This window comes from Corella eumyota, chromosome 4 (assembly GCF_963082875.1).
Source record: "Corella eumyota chromosome 4, kaCorEumy4.1, whole genome shotgun sequence".
In the NCBI taxonomy this organism is placed as follows: Eukaryota; Metazoa; Chordata; class Ascidiacea; order Phlebobranchia; family Corellidae; genus Corella; species Corella eumyota.
In genome coordinates, this window is record NC_137493.1 from 15,004,386 (window position 1) to 15,027,782 (window position 23,397).

General features: G+C 28.4%; 2 protein-coding genes across 4 annotated transcripts; one reads left to right on the forward strand and one right to left on the reverse strand.

The window, feature by feature from the left end:
* Positions 1–56: 56 nt before the first annotated feature.
* On the reverse strand, positions 57–23,310 carry LOC145750382 (uncharacterized). Of its 2 annotated transcripts, XM_082566406.1 has the most exons (13): positions 23,070–23,310; positions 22,808–22,882; positions 22,414–22,511; positions 19,458–19,624; positions 19,200–19,288; positions 19,052–19,106; positions 15,698–15,765; positions 15,531–15,624; positions 14,919–15,086; positions 14,481–14,644; positions 14,274–14,396; positions 1,212–1,400; positions 57–596 (listed from the first exon to the last, which is right to left on the reverse strand). In XM_082566406.1, the coding sequence occupies exons 1-13, from the start codon at positions 23,190–23,192 to the stop codon at positions 543–545; spliced, it is 1,467 nt and encodes a 488-aa protein (XP_082422532.1). In that variant the 5' UTR covers positions 23,193–23,310; the 3' UTR covers positions 57–542. The 2 variants fall into 2 exon arrangements, with proteins under 2 accessions (XP_082422532.1, XP_082422533.1); XM_082566407.1 differs by lacking the exons at positions 57–596; positions 1,212–1,400 and adding an exon at positions 13,634–13,678.
* LOC145750381 (uncharacterized) lies at positions 5,250–13,456 on the forward strand. 2 transcript variants are annotated; one of them, XM_082566404.1, is made up of 14 exons: positions 5,250–5,579; positions 6,159–6,590; positions 7,413–7,525; positions 7,862–7,937; positions 8,386–8,461; positions 8,680–8,952; positions 9,323–9,466; positions 9,792–9,914; positions 10,106–10,196; positions 10,331–10,445; positions 11,591–11,732; positions 11,945–12,059; positions 12,144–12,390; positions 12,806–13,456. In XM_082566404.1, the coding sequence occupies exons 1-14, from the start codon at positions 5,296–5,298 to the stop codon at positions 13,230–13,232; spliced, it is 2,658 nt and encodes an 885-aa protein (XP_082422530.1). In that variant the 5' UTR covers positions 5,250–5,295; the 3' UTR covers positions 13,233–13,456. The 2 variants fall into 2 exon arrangements, with proteins under 2 accessions (XP_082422530.1, XP_082422531.1); XM_082566405.1 differs by lacking the exon at positions 12,806–13,456 and having other exon boundaries at positions 11,945–12,063; positions 12,144–12,357.
* Positions 23,311–23,397: the final 87 nt, after the last annotated feature.

The window sequence follows — 23,397 nt, forward strand, 5'->3', positions numbered from 1 at the left end:
ACAAAAAGTTGTCATAAAAATGCTTTAAGTTATTAGAAAATAAAACACAAGTGCATATAAACGATCAACAAAAATAACAACGCTACAGTTTTGTCCAAACTTCTAATGAAATGTAAGAAATCACAAATTTTACTGCATTATATAAATTTTAAAAAAGTACCGTTTTAAAAATGTAAAAATAAAAAATATGCACAATTATTAAATTACATTTTTGAAAGTAATAACTACAAAATTAAAAATATGTTAAACTAAAAGAATATAAACAAATTTATAACAATGTACCGTATTGAAAACGTAAAAAATTAAATATATACAAAAGTACCAAATTATACTTATGAAAATCATAATAACATAATTAAAAATATTTAAAACTAAATAAAAATGAAAAAAAAGTGCAAATTAAATCTAAACGTTACCAATTTTTTTAATATTTTAAGCTTAATGATAATTGTAAATTAAAACAACTAATTTTTTTTAATGTTATGTCATGTATGTGTAGTTATTAAACTATTTTTTTCTACTAATGTATGTTTAGTTTAAATCTAATCTTCTGTTGTTTCCTCAAAGCTTAGGAATTCCTCTACCATACCTTCGACCTTTAATTTTTATACGAATTTTAAATAATGTTAAAATAATTAATATCTGTTTAATATAAAGTAGTAAATATGACCAATAACTTAATGCTATTAAAGGTTTAAAAAATTAATTTTTAAATATAGAGGAAAATATTTAAGTAAAAATAACTTTACAAAATATTAAAATTGCTCAAAAAAAGACTAACCAATATTTTAACTTTGTTATTTAAAAAAAAAAGTAACTACCGCAAATAAAAATAAGTTTAAAAAAGTAGTTACCGATAGGACAAAAATGACCTACTATTATATTAGTTGATTTTTTTTAAAATATACATTAAAATAAAAATGTTTTACCGAAAATAAAAAAAAGTCTTAAAAGTAGTTACCAAACAAAAAAGTCTTTACCAATATTGTAACTTATTTATTTCGAAAAAAAGGAATTACTGCAAATAAAAATGAGTCAAAAAAAGTAGTTACCAAATAAAAAAGTTCTTACCAATATTTTAACTTATTGATTTAGAAAAAGGAATTACTGTAAATAAAAATGAGTCTAAAAAAAGTAGTTACCAAATAAAAAAGTACCTACCAATATATTAACAAGGTTTTTTTTTTAATTAAAACAAAAAAAGTACTTACCCAAACAAAGAAAGTTGCTGCCCCGGCGCTCACATCTCTTATTGCCTCAAGGTCGATGTTTTCACCCATGATCTCCCTCGCTCGATTCACGATATCAATGCTTAGATTTGTGACGTCACATTGGGATATTCGACGTTTTAAACCTTCCCGCCCAGTCTTACCGAGTAGACTCTGGATAGTCGACCATTTCTGCGGAAAGTTTTTTTTAACCATTTTTTAGAGAAGAAAAAAAGTTTTTTATCTGTATTTTGAATCTGAGTTTTTATCCGTATTTAATTTAAATATAAGTGCTGCCAAACCCGTGTTTTTGTATCCGTATTTTGTACCCGTTTTTTTATCCGTATTTTTTGAATCTATAATTTTTATCCGTATTTTGTACCCGTTTTTTTGTCCGCCTATTTTGGATCCATAATTTTAATCCGTGTTTTTTTAACCCAATGTTGGTTATTTTTAATATTATCAAAAATTTTTAACCAAGCAAAAATAATGGCCTTTTTATAGGGTAAAAATATTAAAATTTAACAGTCGAAACACCACATTTGTTTTAGTAGTTCATATTTATTTTATTTTGTATAATTTTTCTTTAAAACAACACCAAATTTTAAATCCTGTTTTAATTGCATTAAATCTATAATTATTTTTTCTGTATTTTTAACAAAAATGACAAAGTAAAGATTTCTTAATTCCGATTAAAATTTAATAATTAATGAAAGTTTTATACAGTTTCACTTAAACTTAAGCACATTTAATCCCATAGTAGGATTAGGTTAATTCTGTACGTTAAATTATTAATTAAAATATGTGCAAAGCGCTTAAAAGTTAAAAGTTTTTTAATATTTTAAAAATTTTTTGATAATAGATAATTTTTTAAAATGAATTACATATAAATAATAGATACCTAATGCTTAAATTATAATTACATACAATTTTTAAGCTAATAGAAAACCTTTGAAAAAAATTTTGTTTTTTACATTGAAAAATTTTAATCTTTGATTTTATTTTTTAACAAAGGATGACCTGCAAAAAATGCAAGGTTACTAAGGTTGTTTTAAAACTAAATAAAGTCAATTGTGTTGAATCTTTTGACAGTATTAAATTACCTACTTACGAAAAAACAAAATGTTGTAAACTATTTTATTTACAAAATCCGTGGCCCAAAAAAATTTGTGTTAAAATATTCTAAAAAAAAGTTCAAAAAAAATATTTTTCGTTCGAATAATGATTTTGGTTGAATTGTTTTGTTAATTAACGAACCGAATATAAAGGTTAATGCCACGAACAAATGCAATTTTTTAAAAAAATATATTATTTTTTGGCTGAATATGTAAAATTAGCCAGTGCAAAAATGTTGTAAAAAAAAAAATTAAAAAAACGAATAAAAAAAACATTTTTTTTAATTACGGAATTATTTATTTAAATTTACCAAGAATTGTTTAAATTTTAAGGTAAAAAAAACAACTTGTATAATCGACCTTCAATATCCATTTAAACTTTAAATAAAAAAAACAAACCAAACACTTAAAAAAGTAACAATTTCCATGAATAATTAACGAGGCCCGACACTTTTACAATCACTTTTGTCTTGCAATGTCTTGTTCAGTTTAAATTTAACCTTTTTTTACACAAACTGCGGTAGACCTATAAAGCGTTGAACCGATACCCGAATTTGCAACGTCACAGGAATTTTAAAAATATTTTGAATGGCATTTAAATTTGAGGGCTTCCTATAAATCAAATTCGAAAAATAGCTAAGATAGGAAACTTCCCTTTTATTAGAATTCTTAAAATTTAAATATTCAGTAAAGAGGAAATTTCAATTTAGCCTTGAAGTTTTTGTAAGGTTCGTTAGACATTAAATTCAAAAAGACAAGATTAAATATAAGACGTATAATTCACAAATTCAGGTATGGTATATAGACGTACCACAAATGTAAATACCAAAGGTAGTTTCGTAAATAGAGGTTTCATATGGCAAAATAAAAATTATAAATCGTACCAAACTGGCAAAATAACGTTCTGGCATTTCGACATAAATGTAAAGTTTGCGGTCGTAAGTGTAGCGGATGGAAATAAGGTAAACAAACTTGAAAAGTCAGCGAAAACCTGTTTTAGGCACGTTATTTTGACAGGTATTGCAGAAAAGATAGGGCTAGCTAGACAACTTTTTTTTTTAAATGACATTTAGAAGCAAAAAAAATAATTAATATTTTAACATTTTTTCATATTGTTAATGTATTTATTATGTTAGTGGTTTGTTTTTATAAAAAAAAGCATACAAAAACATAAATAGCTGTAAATTATTAATTCTACCGTATTCTATACAGCGTTTAATTGTTCATTACATTAGGTAGCTCTTTTTACTTTAAACTTACGCTTTAGTTTAATTTTAATAGCGGGTTTCTTATCTTAAAAAAGACCGAAAATCGATAAAAAGGTTAAATGTAATATAACCACTTAAGGTATAGTGATCGATTGAATTTCTAGTCTTTATTGTTTCAGGTTTAGTTTTAATTGCGTATTAAGATGGTAGACTTAAAAGTAGGTACTCAGATTAAAAATCAATGCTAATTTTCAGGTAAAAATAACGCGGCACGTAATCAAATTTTTTTCGAATTTAAGGACAGTATAGGTAAAGTTTTTTTAATATAATTTTAATAAAACATATCGGTCTATCTTATAACGTTATATACTAAAAAAAATACGTGAGGTACAACTCAAAATAAAGGTCAAAGCTTACACTGTATTAGAGACCGTGTACAAAATTAAGTATCAATTTCATATAGTGCACAATGCCCCTTGCAGATTAGTTCAAAGATATCGATATTTTTATTGTTGTAATATCTTATAAAGCATAAGTCCTATTTTACATACATGATGTTTTATTGTCTTAGAATGCAATATAATATTACAATAGCATGTAAGAAATGAGCTATATATATTAATTTATTAATAGAAGTAGGCTTTGTTATTATTATGTATCATTATTAAAATAGATTTAGAAAAATTTAGAAGCAATAATATATTTTTAATCAGAAAAAAGGTTAAAAAATAAAGTGTTCTAATATTAAAATAGCTATAAATATAAGGTTGTTAGGTAAATACAAATATAGTCTAATAATATTTGTATATAATACCCATAAAAAATTTGTTTAAATTTTCAAGATATATTATCAATCAATTATTGGTTTATATTCTCACGTCAGTTATATAAACATACGTCAGTTGACGCTTATTTTTTTGGCAGCATTTAAACTTGGCCTATTAGCAATTTAAGAACGATATATATTGTACGCTATACCTTTGGGAGATTACATACGTGGATAGGAATTAAAATACCTTAGAACTAGGGCCAAATAATTTACAATAAGTCTTTGATGGAATTAGCAATTCACGTATTGCGTAAAAGAGGTGAATAAGTTAGGCTGTTTTTTTTTTGTTTTTGAAATTTTTTTAAATTGTTCAACTGTCAAAATATGGTTGTATAAAAACATAAGATAGTTTGGTTATAACACCTCGTGTGAATATGGTTTAGTTTTTACATAGATAATTTTTGAGCAAGCACTTCAATTCAGATTAAATATTTTTAAATTTTTTTTAAATTTCGTTTTTGAAAATAAATGATTAAAAAAATCAATTTTATCAATATTAATTTTTTTAATAATTGTCTATCAAAATCGCATTATTTTATTAGTAGACAGGATTATAGAAATTATGTTAATCAAAATCGTTTATGATTGTTTAATTTCAATTGTTTATATTTTTATCCCCTTGCAAAGGATTTTAAATCAATATTAATTTAATTTCAATTTGTCCTATTTTTGTATCGTTAATATATTGTTGTTATCACATACCATATAAAGCATATGTAAGTACTATAAAAAGAAAAAAAATTGTAGTAAATTTGTTTGTTATTTTGTAAAATTAGGATAAAAATTAAAGTTTAGTGAAGTTTTAAAAATAGTTTTTTTTTATTGATCACAACCCCTGTTTTTATATTTAAAGTTATCGATTATAAATTACAAGTTTTTTACAGGTTCTTACACTTTTGGTAAAAGAAAATTTAAATTCTAAATATAGGCCTAAAATGACTACTGATATTATTAAAGACAAGTTAAAAGAACAAAAAAATGAATTGGATCATTATAAGTCTCAGAACTACAATTGTAAATTCCAAAATTCGACAGAAGTTTTGCCAAATTTAAAAATCCAACCAACTGGAAGTTTGTGTTCGTGCTGTTATAATAAAGAAACGGAAAAAAAATTACCCGAAAAAAATTCGCAAATCGAATCAAATTTAATAAATTCTGTTACGATAAATAAAGAAAATAATACAAAGATTTGTGAAAATTATAGAGTATCACATATCAGGTAATTGAAATAGTTTTTACCAATTTTTTATTAACTATAATTTTCTAAACAAAATTACAGTTTAAATTACGACAATTTTCATTTTTGAGAATTTACCATTTATATAATTTAAATATCGTAACTAAATCCAATAACAAGTAACATTTATTAAATTACATATACCATGTTATAAAAATATTACACAATTATTTTACTTATTTTTTTTTTGTATATATCTTTATCCTCGATGTGGGAAAGTGGAATGCGCGACTTAAACATAGAGTAACATCAGTTACTCCGCCCCAGTCTCGAGTTGCCTGTGGCAGTTTGGGATATTATAGAATATATTTGCCCGATAATTAAGCTGCTGATTAAGTGCTGACTCAGCAGGAGTTCATACCGTTTATAGCGCCTTACTCAAGGGCGCTACAGCATGAGAGCAGTGGGTATTGAACCCACGACCTCATGAGTGGTGTGGCAAGTGTTCTAACCAATACACCACGCTGCCGGTGTATACAACTACTTGCCTTACCCAACAATCAAACCATAAACCATATAAGTAAAATTTCACTTATTTTTGACCTATGTTATATTTTTTAGTCAGGACGAAATAAAATTGCCACCAGAGGTGCAACACCCTAACCACGTGACTAACGATTGCACGCCGAAATGTGAAGAGCATTTTTACTGCTGCGAATTTTACCATCACCATCATTACTATACGCACAATAACTGCACGCACCAAAGGCAAACGCAACCCTTTTCTAAATGTTGTGGCGTGCATCCCGCGTGCCAAAACCATCACTTAAACCCCAACCAATGCACGCCGGCTTATGCCCAAAATTGTCGTTGTAGCCACGCGAAAATGCACGCCACTGCGCCAGAAGTTTGTGATGTGGCGTGCCAGACTGATTTTGATTCAAATTTTACGGCACCAAGTGGTAATTATAGATTATGTCCTTCTATATTAGAAGAAAATTTTGGATTAAACGCAGAATTAATAGAGGGAAAATGTGTTTCACCGCAAAATAGGTAACTTTTTAGGTCCAGTTTTAAAAGCATGTTTTAGAAGCTAAATATTGTGATTTTTTTTAAACACAACAATACTAAGTTTACCGGCAGCGTGGTGTAGTGGTAAGAACACTTGCTACACCACACATAAGGTCGTGGGTTTAATCCCCACTGATTTTAAGCTGTAGCGCCCTTGAGTAAAGCGCTATAAATGGTATAAACTCTAGCTGAGCCAGCACTTAATCAGCAGCATAATTATGGGGCAATTATAATCTATAATATCCCAAACTGCCACAGGCAACTCAAGACTGGGTCGGGGTAACTGATGTTGCTTTATGTTTAAGTCGCGCATTCGACTTTCCCACATCGAGGATAAAAATATATACAAAAAAGGTAAGTTGTTATGGTTTTTTTGTAGCGATTTACAAAAACATTTTAAACTAATAAAAGTTATATTTAGACTTAATATTTTTGTCCCAAAAATCAATTTTACGATATTAAAAATGTCAATTTTGTCATTTGGCTGTCAATCAAAAAAGTAATTTTTCTTATTAAATTAACTTTATATTTAGTATCAAATTTTAAATAAAAAAAATTAGAGTTTAATATTAACATTTTTGACAACGGAATTTTATAATTAAAATTTTTTTTTTATTTTTTAGTTAATTTTTTATTTAAAATATCTTAACCGTGACATTTAAAACGTTTTAAAAAAGTTTAAAAATTTTTACTCATTTTCACTTTAATTATTCATCGAATCGATACAAGTTAAAGACAAAATGGGCATCAACTCCAACAATTAAATAATTTCAATTTTCCTAATTCAATTACGTTCTATTATAGATCAAACATCGATGATATGACATCACAATCGAAGTCTTTTCAGAGTTTTACGTCTTATTCAACGGAAGGTTTTGGGTCTGGGTTTCTTTTAGAAAACGATAAAGAAATAACAGGTTTTTGTTAAGTTTTTTTATTAAAGAAATGTAGTTGATTTTAGTTTGGAAATTTCTACAAAAAAAGTTTGAAAAAGAACTCAATGAATTAAATTAGCTGTTTTAGCCATTTGGTATACTACTTATTGTAGGTTAGTTTTTTACTTTTTTTGTACTTTTTAATATTTATTTAATATTTAAGTTATGGGCTATAGAAGACTGCCAAAGTTGGCATATTAAAGTGAATATTGGTATACTTTTAAAGTATATAAACCTTAGTCTTAAAAAATATATAAGTTAGGCTATATTAATTTTTAAATTAAACAAATTACTTATTATAAAATATTTAATATTTAGGTGCCAATGATCAAAAAAATAACTTAAACCATCAAGAATATAATACAAACTGCTATCTACAAACCCCAAAAAACAAGTAAAAATTTTAATTTTAAAATTTTTTTAATTTTATATTTTACTGATATTTATTTTTTTTGTATATATCTTTATCCTCGATGTGGGAAAGTCGAATGCGCGACTTAAACATAGAGTAACATCAGTTACTCCGACCCAGTCTCGAGTTGCCTGTGGCAGTTTGGGATATTATAGATTTTAATTGCCTGATAATTATGCTGCTGATCAAGTGCTGGCTCAGCAGGAGTTTATACCGTTTATAGCTCCTTACTCAAGGGCTCTACAGCATAAGAGCAGTGGGGGTTGAACCCACGACCTCATGTGTAGTGTAGTAAGTGTTCTTAACATTACACCACGCTGCCAGTTATATTTTTTTATCATGACATTAGTTTATCTGCGCTTCGTTTTTCAAATTTACATTTTTATGTTTATAAAAAGCTTTGAATTTTTACACAAAATTTAATTTTTAGCCAAACGCAAAGAATATCAATAAGAAAAAAAACAAACTCATCTTCTATAAGCGAAACCGACGAAGTGTTTCTACCAGTAAGTTAAAAAATTCACAAAAAAATTGTCTAAAAATTTCATTAAAATAATTTTTTTTTGAAAAAAATAATAAAAAGTTTTGTCAAAAATAAATCATAAAACTCAAAGTTTATTATCTATAAATAAAAACTCCTAATTTAATTTTCAATAAAATTTATTGATTAAGTTCGTCATATAAAATATCAATATGCAAACCCAATCGATAAATTTCAATCTAGAACAAAGTGACGTCATCTTCGACCCTGTCGTGTGAAAAAAGTAGTTTATCCCCAAACACAACGAGGCCAAAACGAAGTCATTCAATAAATACCGTTCAAATAAAAGTCAATCCATCCAAAAACCAACAACAACCAAGGCTAAGTTTAAGCCATAATAACATTTACAGACCAACTAATATGAGTACTTATAATAATGTCAAAAGCTGCGGAAATTTAAATTTAAAAGATAAAAATCTGGATTTGTCCCCGAAATTTAGCGTTCCACCAAAAAAGGTAAATTTTTCCAAAATTTTTTTAGGGGGCGGTCAATTTTTTGTTTTGTTTTTAAAGTCAACTTTTTTGAGTTTTTTTAATAAATTCTTTTTTTTAATTTTTTTTTTTTTTTAATAAATCCCTTTTTTATTTTTTTAATAAATCCTTGATCGCCTTTTTTTTCTTTTTTCGTTATTCTAACTATATTTATTTCATTTTGTAAGCTATATATTTAAAAAAAAAAAATAATTTAACAAATTTTATTAATTTAAATAAATTCAAAAAAATAATTTAATAATTTGACATTAATTTAGTACTTAAAACTATTTTTTTAAATGTTAAACTAAAAATTAATTTTTTCCAAAACAAATTAAAAAAAAATTTTTTTTAGGTCAATTTCATGGACTGGGGTCAAATAAGTTCAATCGATTTCCTACCAGGTAAAAACAACAAAAAAACGACAATCAACGTTTATGACGTCACTAACTCACCAAGACACGGGTGCATTGTGGGTACAGACTCGGAAAACGTGAAGGTAGCGCTTTAAAATAATTTTAAAATTCTTAATATACATGTATTTATCCTCGTTGTGAGAAGGTCGACTTTACGACCTAAACATAGAGTAACGTCAGCTCCCCCGACCCAGTCCCGAATTGCCTTTGACAGTTCAAGATATTATAGATCGTAATTGCCCAATAATTAGGCTACTGACTAAGTATTGGCTCAGCAGAAGTTCATATCGTTTATAGCGCCTTACTAAAGGGCGCTACAGCATAAGGGCAGATGGGATTAAACCCAGGACATAATACAGGGGTTAAACTTTACTTAAACACGAAATAATAAATTTTAACTACTTTTAGCTTCAAATATTTGGGCCAAACAATAAATGGACAACTCTGGGTACCCCGACTTGGCCGAGATATGGGCGGGGAGTGACACCTACTTTTGACGGCAAAAATATCGCAGTCTGTCATCTTACCGAGGTAACTAACAAAGTTACAATTTAAATAATAATAATATTTATTCATATAGCCCAAATGCTGTGTGCTCCTAGCTTAAAATAGCCTAACTCAAAATGTTTAAAATAAATTAAACCGTGTGTGTTTTGTACTTATGGATTTTTGGTAAACCCCTAAAAAATTTTGGGGACAGTTTTATTATATATTTTTTTTAGATTTGCGAATATAAATTAGACGGGACCGTTTTACGAAGAATCGAAAACGATAAATTCTTGTGCATTTGGGGAATAACCTGTGACGTCAAAGGTACGTCATGAAAACTCGTGACGTCATTCGGCGAGTTAAATATCTTTAAAAGTCAGATTTAGAAATTTTATATTAAAAAATTCGTGGCATTACAAAAACTCTTTAAAGACGACGTAGTGTTATTTAACACACAGGTAGGTACGTAGTAACGGATAGTCGTGGTGGAAGGGTTTATGTGATCAACAAGAAAGGGGAAATCGTGAAAGAAATTGGAAACGGAAGAAAGTTATCGGAACAAGAACCCAACAGGTAAAAAAATTAAAAACAAACTTTAAAAAAATATTTCAACGATGTCAAAATTTTGTAAAATAAAAACACCCCTTTAAAAATAACATTTCAGTTAATTACCCCACTAAAAACGCCCCTTAAAAATAACATTTTATCTAATTACCCCACTAAAAACACCCCTTAAAAATAACATTTCATTTAGTTACCCCACTAAAAACGCCCCTTAAAAATAACATTTTATCTAATTACCCCACTAAAAACACCCCTTTAAAAATAACATTTAATTTAGTTACCCCACTAAAAACACCCCTTAAAAATAACATTTTATTTAATCACCCCACTAAAAACACCCCTTAAAAATAACATTTTATTTAATTACCCCACTAAAAACACCCCTTAAAAATAACATTTCATTCAATTACCCCACTAAAAACACCCCTTTAAAAATAACATTTCATTTAGTTACCCCACTAAAAACACCCCTTAAAAATAACATTTCATTTAGTTACCCCACTAAAAACACCCCTAAAAATAACATTTCATTCAATTACCCCACTAAAAACACCCCTTTAAAAATAACATTTCATTTAGTTACCCCACTAAAAACACCCCTTAAAAATAACATTTCATTTAGTTACCCCACTAAAAACACCCCTAAAAATAACATTTCATTCAATTACCCCACTAAAAACGCTCCTTAAAATTACATTTTAATTATCTTTCCCCATATTACCCCCAAAAACCGCCCCAAAAAAATAACATTCTATTTGTCCACTTTATATTACCCAACTGAAAACATCATTCACAAATCACATTTTATCTCATATTACCCCTAAAAACACCACTTACAAATCACATTTTACCCTATATTACCCCTTAAACGCCCCTTAAAAATAACATCTTTCCCATATTCACCCCTAAAAACACCACTCACAAATCACATTTTACCCCATATTACCCCTTAAACGCCCCTTAAAAATAACATCATTCCCATATTCCCCCCTAAAAACACCACTCACAAATCACATTTTACCCCATATTACCCCCTAAAAACACCACTCGAAAATAACATCTACCCCATATTACCCCTAAAACGCCCCTTAAAAATAACATCTACCCCACATTACCCAACAAATTTGCCCCCTAAAATCCACTTTCCCTTTTAGACCCCGTGCAAGACGTAAAGGGACTTTCCGTCCCAAAAGTTTATCAGAATCTTGCAGAAAAGAATCATTTTTAAATGAAAAATACAAGGACGATATTTTGTTGACTGCACCCCGTTATGTTGCAACTAACAGCTTAAGCCAAGTAAGTAAAAATTTAAATAATTTAAAGAAATTGTTGTAGATAAAAAATTAAAAAAAATTTAAAAAAATTGTAAGAAAAGTAAAAATTGTAGACAAAAAAATAAATAACAATAAAAAAATTCCTACAAGTAGTAAATAAAAAAATTAATAAAAAAAAAATTGGAAGCCTCAACAATTGTGATTTTGTTTTTTTTGAATTTTGAATTTTTTTAGATTTTGGTAACTGACACAGGTCGAAAGGAAGTTTTGGTTTTAAGTTCTAACGGAAAAATCGACTTCGTGATTGGCCAGAATAATTCCTGCTCCAATTGTGGCGTCACGGCATCACGTGGGTATTCTTTTACTTTTTTAAACTTGTTTAAAACATTTTTTTTTAAATTAAAATTTTTTTTTAAATTTTTTTTTTTTTTAGCTGTCCAAATTCGCGACTCTCTGACTACCCCAGAGCCAATGACGTCATCAATATCTACGTCATCACTTGGCGTGCCCACGACCTTAATCAGTAACAGCGACAGCGCGCCAAACTACAGCGTCATCGCGACAAGTACGCCAAAAAAATTCCAAGCCGATTGCATTGAAGTTAATAAAAGCACGCAGTACGGGATGCTGATTGCAGCATCGCACGGGATGACAAATGTCGGCGTAATGCCAAAATACAGGTGATTTTTAATTGAGCGGTTCGACGTTCGATTCCCGCCAAAGGCACTTTTTTTTTTGAATATTTTAATTTTTTTTTCTTAGCTGATAAAAGCAACACATTTTATTTATTGAATCACTTGTACTTTACGGTTCTTAGAAAAACTATCGTATTTTACAGTCCCTCCAAATTCTCTACCGTATTTTACGGTCCTCGCTAATTCCCTTTAGTACTTTACGGTCCTCACTAATTCTCTGTATTACTTTACGGTTTTTTCTATTTTTCTCTCGTACTTTACGGCCCCAAGTTTTTTCGAAAACCGTAAAATACAATTGATCAGTTTAATTGATAATAAAACCAGTACAAACCATAACTGACCATACTAAAAACAATTTAAATACATTAAATTGAGACTAAATTAGTCTTATTAAATTTAGAGATCATGTCTTATGGCGAACCAGAAGTAACTCAGGCCGGAATTTCGAGACAATCCACCGCGGGAATTCGACCAAAAAAACCCGCGAAGAAACAACGACAAAGGGCGGGGTTCGGAATTTGATTCAATATTTCAGCGGCGTGCTTAACCGAAAACGACAAAGCCGAAAATCGAACAAAAGCATGACGTCACTGTCCAAAATTTCGACGTCATCGATACAAAATGACGTCAAAGAACGCTTGGTGACGTCAAATGACGTTAAATTAGACCAGAACACCAAACTGGCAGACTTTAACTCTAACTGTTCTGAGGGAACAAGGACATCGGTGTTCAGCAATAAATTAACGAGAAAAAGTTCACCGAATTCCCGCCGACAAAACAAAAGAAACTCGGGCCACGATTTCGTAAATGACATAACAAAAGAGTAAGCAACCAATAGCTTGAATAGTATACGTATTTCAAGCAATAACACATATCTTAGTTTATTTTTTTTTGTAAAGGAGTATACAAAACTTAATATCAAAGATATTGACGTTGAAGCAGTGGGAATCGAACCCAAGACCTCTTGTATAGAAATAGGCAGAGCTACTGCTTATAATTGTCAATATATAGAAACATATTTGATTAAAATATTTGAAAAAAAATAATTTAAAATTTTTTTTTAGAGATATTAAAAGTCAAACCTACTCGAGCAAATCGTCGATCAATTTCTGCCCACAATGCACCGTAATCGACCCACGTGGCATTTGCGTGGACGACAACGACAACATTTTAGTCGTGGACAAATCCCAAGATCGAATCTCACTTTTCACGAAAGAAGGCAAATTTGTGCGTCACGTGATCACAGACAGCCAAGGGTTAATAAAGCCGGTTGCTATATGTAGGAACGGGAATAACTCAATAGCGGTTACAGACAGTTCGCATAAAATTAAAGTTTTTCAATTTTCAACTTCGGATTTTTGATTTTTTTTTTAATTTATTATCTTCGATTTTTTCATAGATTTTTTATTTTTACTTTTTATATTTTTTTAATGTTTAACTATTAAAAGTAAATCGAAATAAAAATAAAAATAAAACCAATTTTTTGTTGCCTATTATTTTTAGTTTTTTTTCCCTTTTATTTGTAAAACTTAAAGAGATATTTTTTTTATATTTAAATTGGAAAAAAAATGTGCTGTTGGGACGTGTTTAAAGCTATTTGTAAACGCCAAGCTAAAGGGCGAATAGTATGGCATTGCTGCGGCTCGTACCCAAAACCTTTTGGGCAGTAACCTGATGCCATAACCGTTATACCACACTATTAGGCGCTTGCTTAATAGTATTTATCAAAAATATATTTTACAGCAAAAAATACGACATTTAAGAGATGTATATTACAAGTTAAATATTAAATAAGTTACAAAAACCAAAATAAATGTTTTTTTTTTAATTTTTAAGTTTTTATAAAATAGGATAAAAGTTTAACTTACCTTCGTTTCTTTTTCAGGGGTGCCTAATAGCAAATAAGTAGCAATCATAACATGGTGAATGATAGCAAGGGGTTTTTTGTAACTCCTTAGTTCAGCAATTGTGCTTTGTTTTAAATCCAACACCTTAATAAAAATAAAATTAAAAATAATTTAAAATTTAAAATTTGAAAAAAAAAATATATTTTTTTTTTTTTAAATCTTTTTTACCTCGCTCCTTAGTTTTTCTAATTTTCTTAGCCTAGCAAGTAATTCGTTAGCTCTATTAACTTGATTAGCAAGCCAGTTAGGTTGTTTGAATGATTTATTATTGGTGTCGTTAATAGCAGATTCTAAATCAGCTATTATACGACGTGTCATAGCATCTTTTAACCCTAGAAAAAATTTAAAAAAATATAAATAACAAAAAAATAAATTGTAAATTAAAAAAAAAATTAAGTAAAAAAATATTGAAACTTTCTTTTTTATGTAAAAATTGAATTAAAAAAAAATCAGTAAAAACTGAAAAAAATAAATATTAAAGCTAAATAAGTAACTCAATAAGTAAATTGTAAATATTTTTTTTAATAAATAACTAAATAGAAAAAAGAAAAAATTAATTTGTAAAAATGTAATGACTTCTTAAAATTACAAATATTCTTAACTAACCGTCAGAACACTTCAGCATCTCGAGTAAAGTCTCGGCTCTTTGTAATAAATCGGACTTGTTAACTTTAGAGGACAACTTCGTGTTTTTGTATTCCTTAATTGCGGGCTCTAATAATTTTCGATCCATTATCTCCATCGCATCTTCTAGGTTGCCTACCACGTGTTGCTCTAAAAAAATTAAAAAATAAATTTTTGTTTCCATCCACAAGTTGAAAACATTCACTTGGTGCCATTGTCTTTTTACTAATACATTCATTATTCGTTTTTATATTTATTTATTCTTAATGTGGGAAGATCGACTTCACGACCTTAACATAGAGTAACATCAGTTACCCCGACCCAGTCTCGAGTTGCCTTTAACAGTTTGGGATATTATAGATTATAATTGCCTAATAGTTATGCTGCTGATTAAGTGCTGGCTCAGCAGGAGTTTATACCGTTTATAGCGCCTTACTAAAGGGCACTACAGCATAAGAGCAGTTGGGATCAAACCAAGGACCTCGTGTAGTAAAGTCAAATGATCTGACCACTACAGCCCGCTGCAGGTGAATTAGAATAAATAGGAAAGGTACCATTAGGGACTTACTTAGGCTGCTACTACATAAAACAAACCTTTTGATTTTCTTGCCGCTTTTCTAGCTGCTCTTTTTTCTTTTTTTATCCTTTCTTCTTCAAGACTTTCGTTTTTAGCTTTCTCTTTTGCCAACTAACAAATAAATAAAATTATAAACCAAACTTTTTGTTTTTTTTATATAGCAACAATATGGTTAAATATAAACCTTTTCTTCAGCCAATTTTTTCTCCAATTCCTTTTTCTTATTTTCAGCTTGCTCGGCAGCTAAAGAATCTGTAAAAACACAAGATAAAAAACATTTTAGGCATATATATTCTATCTTAAAAAATTAAAATTTAATTTAATTTTTTTAAACAACATGTAATAATTAAACGTATATAAGCAATCTGTAAACGCTAAAAATGAAAGTATATTATACGACATTAGTGCGACTCAAAGCATAGGTCTAATAGACTGTATTTTCATACAGTCACAACACAACTATTCTTTTTGTTATTTTACAACAACAAACACCGACAAGCCGCTAGTGGGCGGTAAAGAGTCGCTTTGTTATTAGAAACAAATAAAATGTTTAGAAATTAAAACTTATTTTACATACAGATTATTAAGCCAAAATATTAATTCTTAACTTGTACATTAAAAATATAAAAAAATCACAAAATCCAAAGCAAAATTTTTTTAAAAAAGGCGCTTTTATAAAAATTCTTTACACATACATGATACCAAAATTGGGTAAAAATCTAATTTTTTTTGCATTACAAAACGATTGTCATTATTACACTAATGTTTTTATTTAAGATCATAAATTTACGTTATATGCGTTTTTGAGTCCGTTTTAACATACGTAAACCTATAAATAATATGACCCAGAAATACGCAAATCTTAATAAGCTTAATAAGCTAGCAACTGACTCACATTACTAAATTAACAAAATATTTGTTCATATCCTATGAGCTCTCCTTCTATTAACTTAAAACCTAATTGCAATGCATATGACGCTGTATTAATGCGTTAAAAATGAAGAAATCCGTCAAATTACTCATTTTGTGACGTAGAAATGACGTCATAGATCAGTTCTATATATAAGAAAACGTTTTCTTATTGGTGCAAGTAATTAAAGACGGCAGTATTAGAATACACATACCAACAAAAATGGCAACAAAAATGTTGGGTTTTAGATTCAAATAAAAAGCAAAATATTGTAAGATTAATCTCGATGTGGAAAGGTTCACTTGACCCAAACATTGAGTCAGGTTTGTTACCCCGACCCAGTCTCAAGTTGCCTTTACTTTTTAATGTAATAAAATATAATTGTCCAATAATTAGGCTGCTGATTAAGTATTAGTTCAGCAGAAGTTTAACCCGTTTATATCGCCTTACTCGAAGGCGCTACAGCATGATAGCAGTGAGGATTGAACCCAGGACCTCATGTAGTAAAGCCAAGTGTTCTGACCACTACACCATGATATATTTACCGGTACACTGTAACCAATGCTTTTGTTGCACTAGCTTTTAAATTGTATAATGCAACAAAACTGCGGTTACAGTTTACCAGGAATTTACTTCTGACGTCATTTTGTAAATTGGTGGCGTAAATTTTAATGTCGTGACGTCATTTTTGCCGGTACCAGAGCAACCAATGCTTTTGTTGCACTAGCTTTTAATGACGTAATGCAACAAAACTGCGGTTACTATGGACCAGGAATTAACTTCTGACGTCACGCGGCTATTTGATGACGTCACAAATTTGCCAAATGACGTAACCGTTCAAAAAAATAGAAGCTTTCAACTCAACAAAAATTCAAAAAAATATTGCTTAAATTTAAAAAAAAATTGTGAAAATACAAAAAATTAAAAAAGTTTTAAAAATAGTGATTTGTTATTTTGTATATTTTATAATGTGGGCAAACTTATTAAAACAATAAGGATGTTGTGTAGGCAAAGAAAAAGGATGTACATTTCCTATTAGAGAGGACCACTTTAATCACTTGTTGGCAATACTTGTATTCATGTAATCGTTAATTACACAACGCCTTATATAGTAACAACCACACCAAATATAGAAATAATAATTAATTATGTGTAATATCTTATTTTTATTGCATTTTTCATAAAAAAATATATTTAAAACATGACTTAAAAATTCTGTGGCAATATCGAAGAAAAAAAGAAGTAATTCTGTGATTTAAGGTCCCTAGTTCGAATACTGTTGCTGCCAATCGTAATGTCACAAGCTTTTGTTATTATTTTTGGTTTAAAACTGTATGTTAATAAAAATGCCATTTAAACCAGGTTTTAAACAAAGTGTTAAGTCGTTGTTATTGAAAAATATTGATTGTTTAGGTTATGATTAATTATAATGTGTATCCGTTATTGTATGACAATATACTTGCGTACTTGCACGAACCAGCATTAACAAATACGATCTTATCTTAGTAATATCACTCATTTGTTTTTTTTTAAGTTAACAAAAAATTATAAATATAGAACAAAATTGGTATAAAATTGCATGTAGTTTGTACGTTTGTAAAGTAGTCCCATGTTATTGGTTAAGATATAGTGTCCTTTAAGATATAGTGTCTTATTTTATATTTCTTTTAGGTAATAAATATCTCTAGTCTTGAATTGACTTTGCAAGTTTGAATATAATTGACATGTTATATATCCCCTACTATTATTCTGCTGGTATTGTACTAAAAAAAATATATAAACGTTAAAAGTGCCTTACTCAAATACGCTACAGCATGAAAGCATTGAGAATCAAACCAGAGACCTTATGTTGTGATGCCCAGCATATTTACCCATTTTTTTGTATATAGATTTATCCTCGATGTGGAAAGGTCGAATGCGCGACCTTAACATAGAGTAACATTAGTTACTTCGACCCAGTCTCGAGTTGCCTCTGTGGCAGTTTGGGATATTATAGATTATAATTGCCCGGTAATTATGCTGCTGATCAAGTGCTGGCTCAGCAAGAGTTCATACCGTTTATAGCGCCTTACTTACTACAGCATAAGAGCAGTGGGGATTGAACCCACGACCTCATGTGTGGTAGCAAGTGTTCTTATCACTACACCACGCTGCCGGTCTTCTAAACGCCAAATGCTTTAGATAATTTACTAAAATTGTTATGTACTAAAAGGCAGCAAAAAAGGCAATTTTAACACACTTACTCTTAAATTCGAAAATATTAAAATTTGCACTCATTTGGTCTTTGATTTAAATTATAAAACAAAATAAATTGCACATATGCGTAAAGCGCTTTAAGTATAAAAGCATACGTGTATATACGTTCTGAGAAAGATAGATTAAACCCCATATGTGTAATATTTCTAAGACTTAATTGACAAGACAATACAAATTTCATGAAGAAAAGGAAATAATAATAAAACGCACATGCTTTGTTTTAACGTATAGAATAATATGGTGCCAATTTAATAAACTGTTTTAGGTTTGCAATATTTTAAATTTGAATTTTTAGTAAGGCTAATTTGGATATGTTATATAACTTACTGTGCGATTACTTAATTTCAAATATTTATGTTTTTAAAATCAAACCTGTTTTTTGAACTTCTATTCTCGGCGGCGGTTCCACGATTTTAGGAATTTCAATCTAAAAAAATAATATTATAAAAAAGCACTTTTATTAATTATGTATAAATTTTAAAAGTACAATGTAAAAATATAAATAAATTCAAGATTTTACCTTTTTAGGAATCGGTTCCGGAGTGACCGGTTTCTTTTTAACTTTAAGTTTGATCCCAGGCATAGGCAAAGGTACCGAGGTAATGTTAGCTAAAGAAAAATTTAAATTTATTTTAATTTACACATTCAAAAAAAATAACAATTAAAAATAATAAAAATTCCCAGCTGTAATCGAACTTCAGACCTTGAGTCTAAAATACAGTAAAAAAAATTAAGCCTAACATTATATACAACCTTTTAAAAGAATTAGAAATTTTACCCAGATTTGAGTCGTTTTCAGTCCATAACTCCACGCTTGGTTTATTGCATAAGTCGACTTCGATTTCAGCAAAGCTCAAGGGGGCAGTAGAGAGCGGTCGTGACTTAAGAAAATTTTCCCAACGTTTTAAAGAAAATAATTGTTTGTGAACTGCCTCAAATAAAAATCTAAAAAATAACAGTTTTTGTATTAAGATACGGTAGTATATTCAATTTGAATGGCAGGGTTATGTAGTGTTTAAAATCCTAGGGCTCACTACATTAGGTCCTAGGTTTGATCCCCACTGCTTAAATGGTGTAGCATCTTTGAGTAAGGAGCTATAAGCAACATGAACTTCTGCCAAGCCAACAGTTATTCAAGAGTTTTATTAAAGGGAAATTGTAATTAATAATACCCCAAACTGCCAAAGGTAACTCGAGACTGGGTCAGGATAACTGATGTTACTCTATGTTTAGGTCGTAAAGTCGCATTAGGGATAAATAAAAAAAGCAAAAATGTTCTTACTACTATAAGATAACGGGAAAATAAATATGCTAAAATAATTTTAGATTTACTGCATTTTGAGAAACATCACAATTCAAATTAACACAAAACATTAGCAAGCTGTTTAAACTAATAAATTAATAATACAGGCGTCAATCAAAATACAAACAACAGTATTCCACAAACATTTAATATCCAAAACAGATTGTGTTTTACGCCATTTAAATACAACAATTCAATTCGTATAAATCTGTTCACGATATATGCATTATAAACAGGTGCACTAAAGGAATTAGAATTATTGAACAATGGATTTATAATGCAGCCGGTGAAACGATATCCTTAAGTTATAGACAACAGGATTTTGTGCAGTTTGTTTTGTAGGAAATCGGCTATGACACGTCAGTTTAAAGCTTGCCACGTAAATAGAATAATAAAAGGCTAAAGCTGTATGGAGGATATTTAAAATTAATTGCAAAAAATAAAATTATGCGAAGTTAGAAAAAAAAAATTAATAAATTTTGTAAAGAGCTTGTTAAAATTGTTATTATCTTAAAAAAACCTTTTATATAAATAGTTTTATGTTAAATAGATAACACATTTTTATTTTAATATTTTTTTTAATTAATTTTAAAAAGTAACAGCATTTAAAAAAGAGAGAGAAGCGCGGCGAGATAAAACGAGAGAGATAGAAAAGAGAAAAAAGAAAACAAAACGCGTATTCGAGCATTATTTCCGTATAAGAGTAAATAAAAAGAGGTGTTATCATCTTAATCAGCATATTAACTACTTGCAAGGTATAGTTAAAGTTATTGCAAAAAATGCAAATTTAAAGTACATCACTTCATGGTAAGTTAATTAAATTTTAAAAGGTATGCATATTTATATCGTATTTTTAAGGAATTACGAATTAAATTTTTTTTAAATTAAAATTAATATTTTTTATTAAATTTTGACATTATTTAATTAAAGAGCTTTTAAATATTTAAATTAGTTTCTGGAAAAAAAGGTTTAAAAACGCAATTAATTTTTTTTAATTGTATTTTACAGTTTATTTCAAAGAAAAAAGGGAAAAAATATATACATATACAAAAATTTTTTTTTAATTTTCGTACAATAAAAAAAAAACAACAATATTTAACATTGTTTGTAAAATTTTTTTAACAAAAATAGTTAAAAACGTTCTAATAGTCATGACACGTTAACGGAGAACGGAAATTTTATTAAATTTTAGACAAAAAAAAAATAAATAAAAAAGGCCGCTTTTTAAATTGATATCCATTAAAAGTGTATAGAATTACTACATTACGTACTTAAATGTATAATTTATAACTTAAATTTAATTTTATTAATTTTTTTTTTTAGAAAAAAAATTCACCAAAAAAATTTATACCGGTAATCAGCACCTCCGCAGCTTTTGCTGCATTAGTTTCTCGGTTTACCCCCCCAAGCTCAGGGGGGTCGAGACTATGACGTAATGCAACAAAACTGCGGTTATGCTGGTCCAGGGATTAACAGCAGATGACGTCATTCAAATCAAGTGACGTAATCAAAACGTTTGTTTAAAAATTAAAAGTGCCACAATTTTTTTTTTAATTTTAAAATTGAAAAAAAATAATTTCAGAAATTTCTGGGTTTTTATTATCCTTTTGTTATTGTTTTTTTTTTAAATACAGTATTTAAATGATGTATTAACGTTTCAGACAATTTTTAACACAATTTAAAAACGTAGACGTAAAAATTTCACTATATTTGGCAGCCAACATTTAATTGCGTTCTTAAAATGTGCATTAATAAAAACCTGCACTTTTACAATATGGGCGCGGTAGAAAATTAAAAAATAAAGAGACAAATGACTAGACTTCCTGTTCCTTGTGACGTCATAAAGATAACATGGCCCACGTGTTTTAAATTACCGCACTTCAGCACGAAGCTTGCAACAATAAAATTAAATTTGCAAAATTGATTTTAATCGTTTTTCTGTGTAAAACATAACCTTGTGAAAACATGCATTTATTTAATAAAATATTTTTTAAACAAAAATAGTAAAAACAGAATTTTTACGCATTTTTTTTTTATCTCAATAAAAGTAAATTTTGTATAATTGCTATTTACCGCCCACTGCCGACCAGGTGAAAAGCAGTTAAAATAGTTTTTTCGCTAATATGTTTTTGATTACATCGTAGATATTTTTCTTTGTCAACGATTTATGACAGAATTATTAGTTTTAAATGTTATTATAAAATTTTTAATGGAACTATATTTACGTATTGTATTCATACATTATTTTAAATGTAAAAAAAACATAAAAATAATAATGGTTAAGACCTTATGTAATCTCTCTCAGTAAAACCTATATTTCAATATTTTTTTATTCAAACCATATTTAAAGTAAATTAAAAACCTTTAAATACCTTAAAAATCTAACAAAATAACAACAGCCTTTTAATAACAACTACTGATTTAAATATACCTTGCTTGTTTTACAGTAATTGCTCCAATATGTTGGTTATCTAATAAAGCAAATTCCCAATGTAGATCCTTCAATAAGAAATATCTTCTATCCATTTCCTAAAAAAATATTATCGAATAAATACAAAAAAACAAAAAAAAATTAACAATAAATTTTACTATCTCAATATTTCTTCTATTTAATATACCATATAAAAAGCTATAGTAGTTTGAATTATAAAAACGCCTGTTATGCTTATATAGACATATTCACAAAAAAACATAGAAAACATAAGGCCGGGTTAATAGCATAGGTAAAATAGTTATACTCAGTCAATAATTTCACCATTTCACATTAAATAGAAAGAGACATATAATGAAATATTTATAAAAAAATATTTATAAAGCTTTTATACTTCTAAAACAAGTTTTAAGTCATCTTGATAAATCCAGTCACAACTTCCAATCACATATTCCATTGAAGCTTCAATCTAGTAAATATAATTAATGCTAGTTGGCTATTATTACAAAGTTAGTATTTTATATCGAGGATAAACGAATAAAAATTTAACTGGCCTATACACTATTTGTTTTTTGATTTAAAATTAAAATTTTATTAGAATTATTATATATACATAAGGTATATTAATAAATAACCTAAGCTATACATATATTCACCTGTGGTATGTTTAAACCCCCAACTCTAATTTCTTCGTAAAGTTTCTGAAGCTGAAATTTGTCTAAACTTTTCGCGAATTGATTTTCGTGCAAACCGAACAATTTATTCATTGCTTCTGTCATGGTTAAGCTCTAAAATCTTCTTTATTTTAAAAATTTATTCGTTACATTGGACGGAAAAATATGTTGACCAAAAAATGTGATTTTATAGCGTTTCTAAAACCATAGAAACCAAAGTAAATTTTGCTTTTGATCTGACAACAATATTTGTTTTGAAGAGCAAGTACTATAACTAAATATGGTGGTTTAATAAAGTAGAAAATAATCA

Coding starts and splice junctions, on each gene's coding strand:
- LOC145750382 (XM_082566406.1), bottom strand. CDS start 23,192: ATGACAGAAGCAATGAATAAATTGTTCGGTTTGCACGAAAATCAATTC. Junction 19,107..19,199: donor CGGAACCGATTCCTAAAAAG/GTAAAATCTTGA, acceptor TTATTTTTTTAG/ATTGAAATTCCTAAAATCGT. Junction 15,766..19,051: donor AATAGAAGTTCAAAAAACAG/GTTTGATTTTAA, acceptor GTGTTTTTACAG/ATTCTTTAGCTGCCGAGCAA.
- LOC145750381 (XM_082566404.1), top strand. CDS start 5,296: ATGACTACTGATATTATTAAAGACAAGTTAAAAGAACAAAAAAATGAA. Junction 5,580..6,158: donor TATAGAGTATCACATATCAG/GTAATTGAAATA, acceptor TATATTTTTTAG/TCAGGACGAAATAAAATTGC. Junction 7,526..7,861: donor AAACGATAAAGAAATAACAG/GTTTTTGTTAAG, acceptor TTTAATATTTAG/GTGCCAATGATCAAAAAAAT.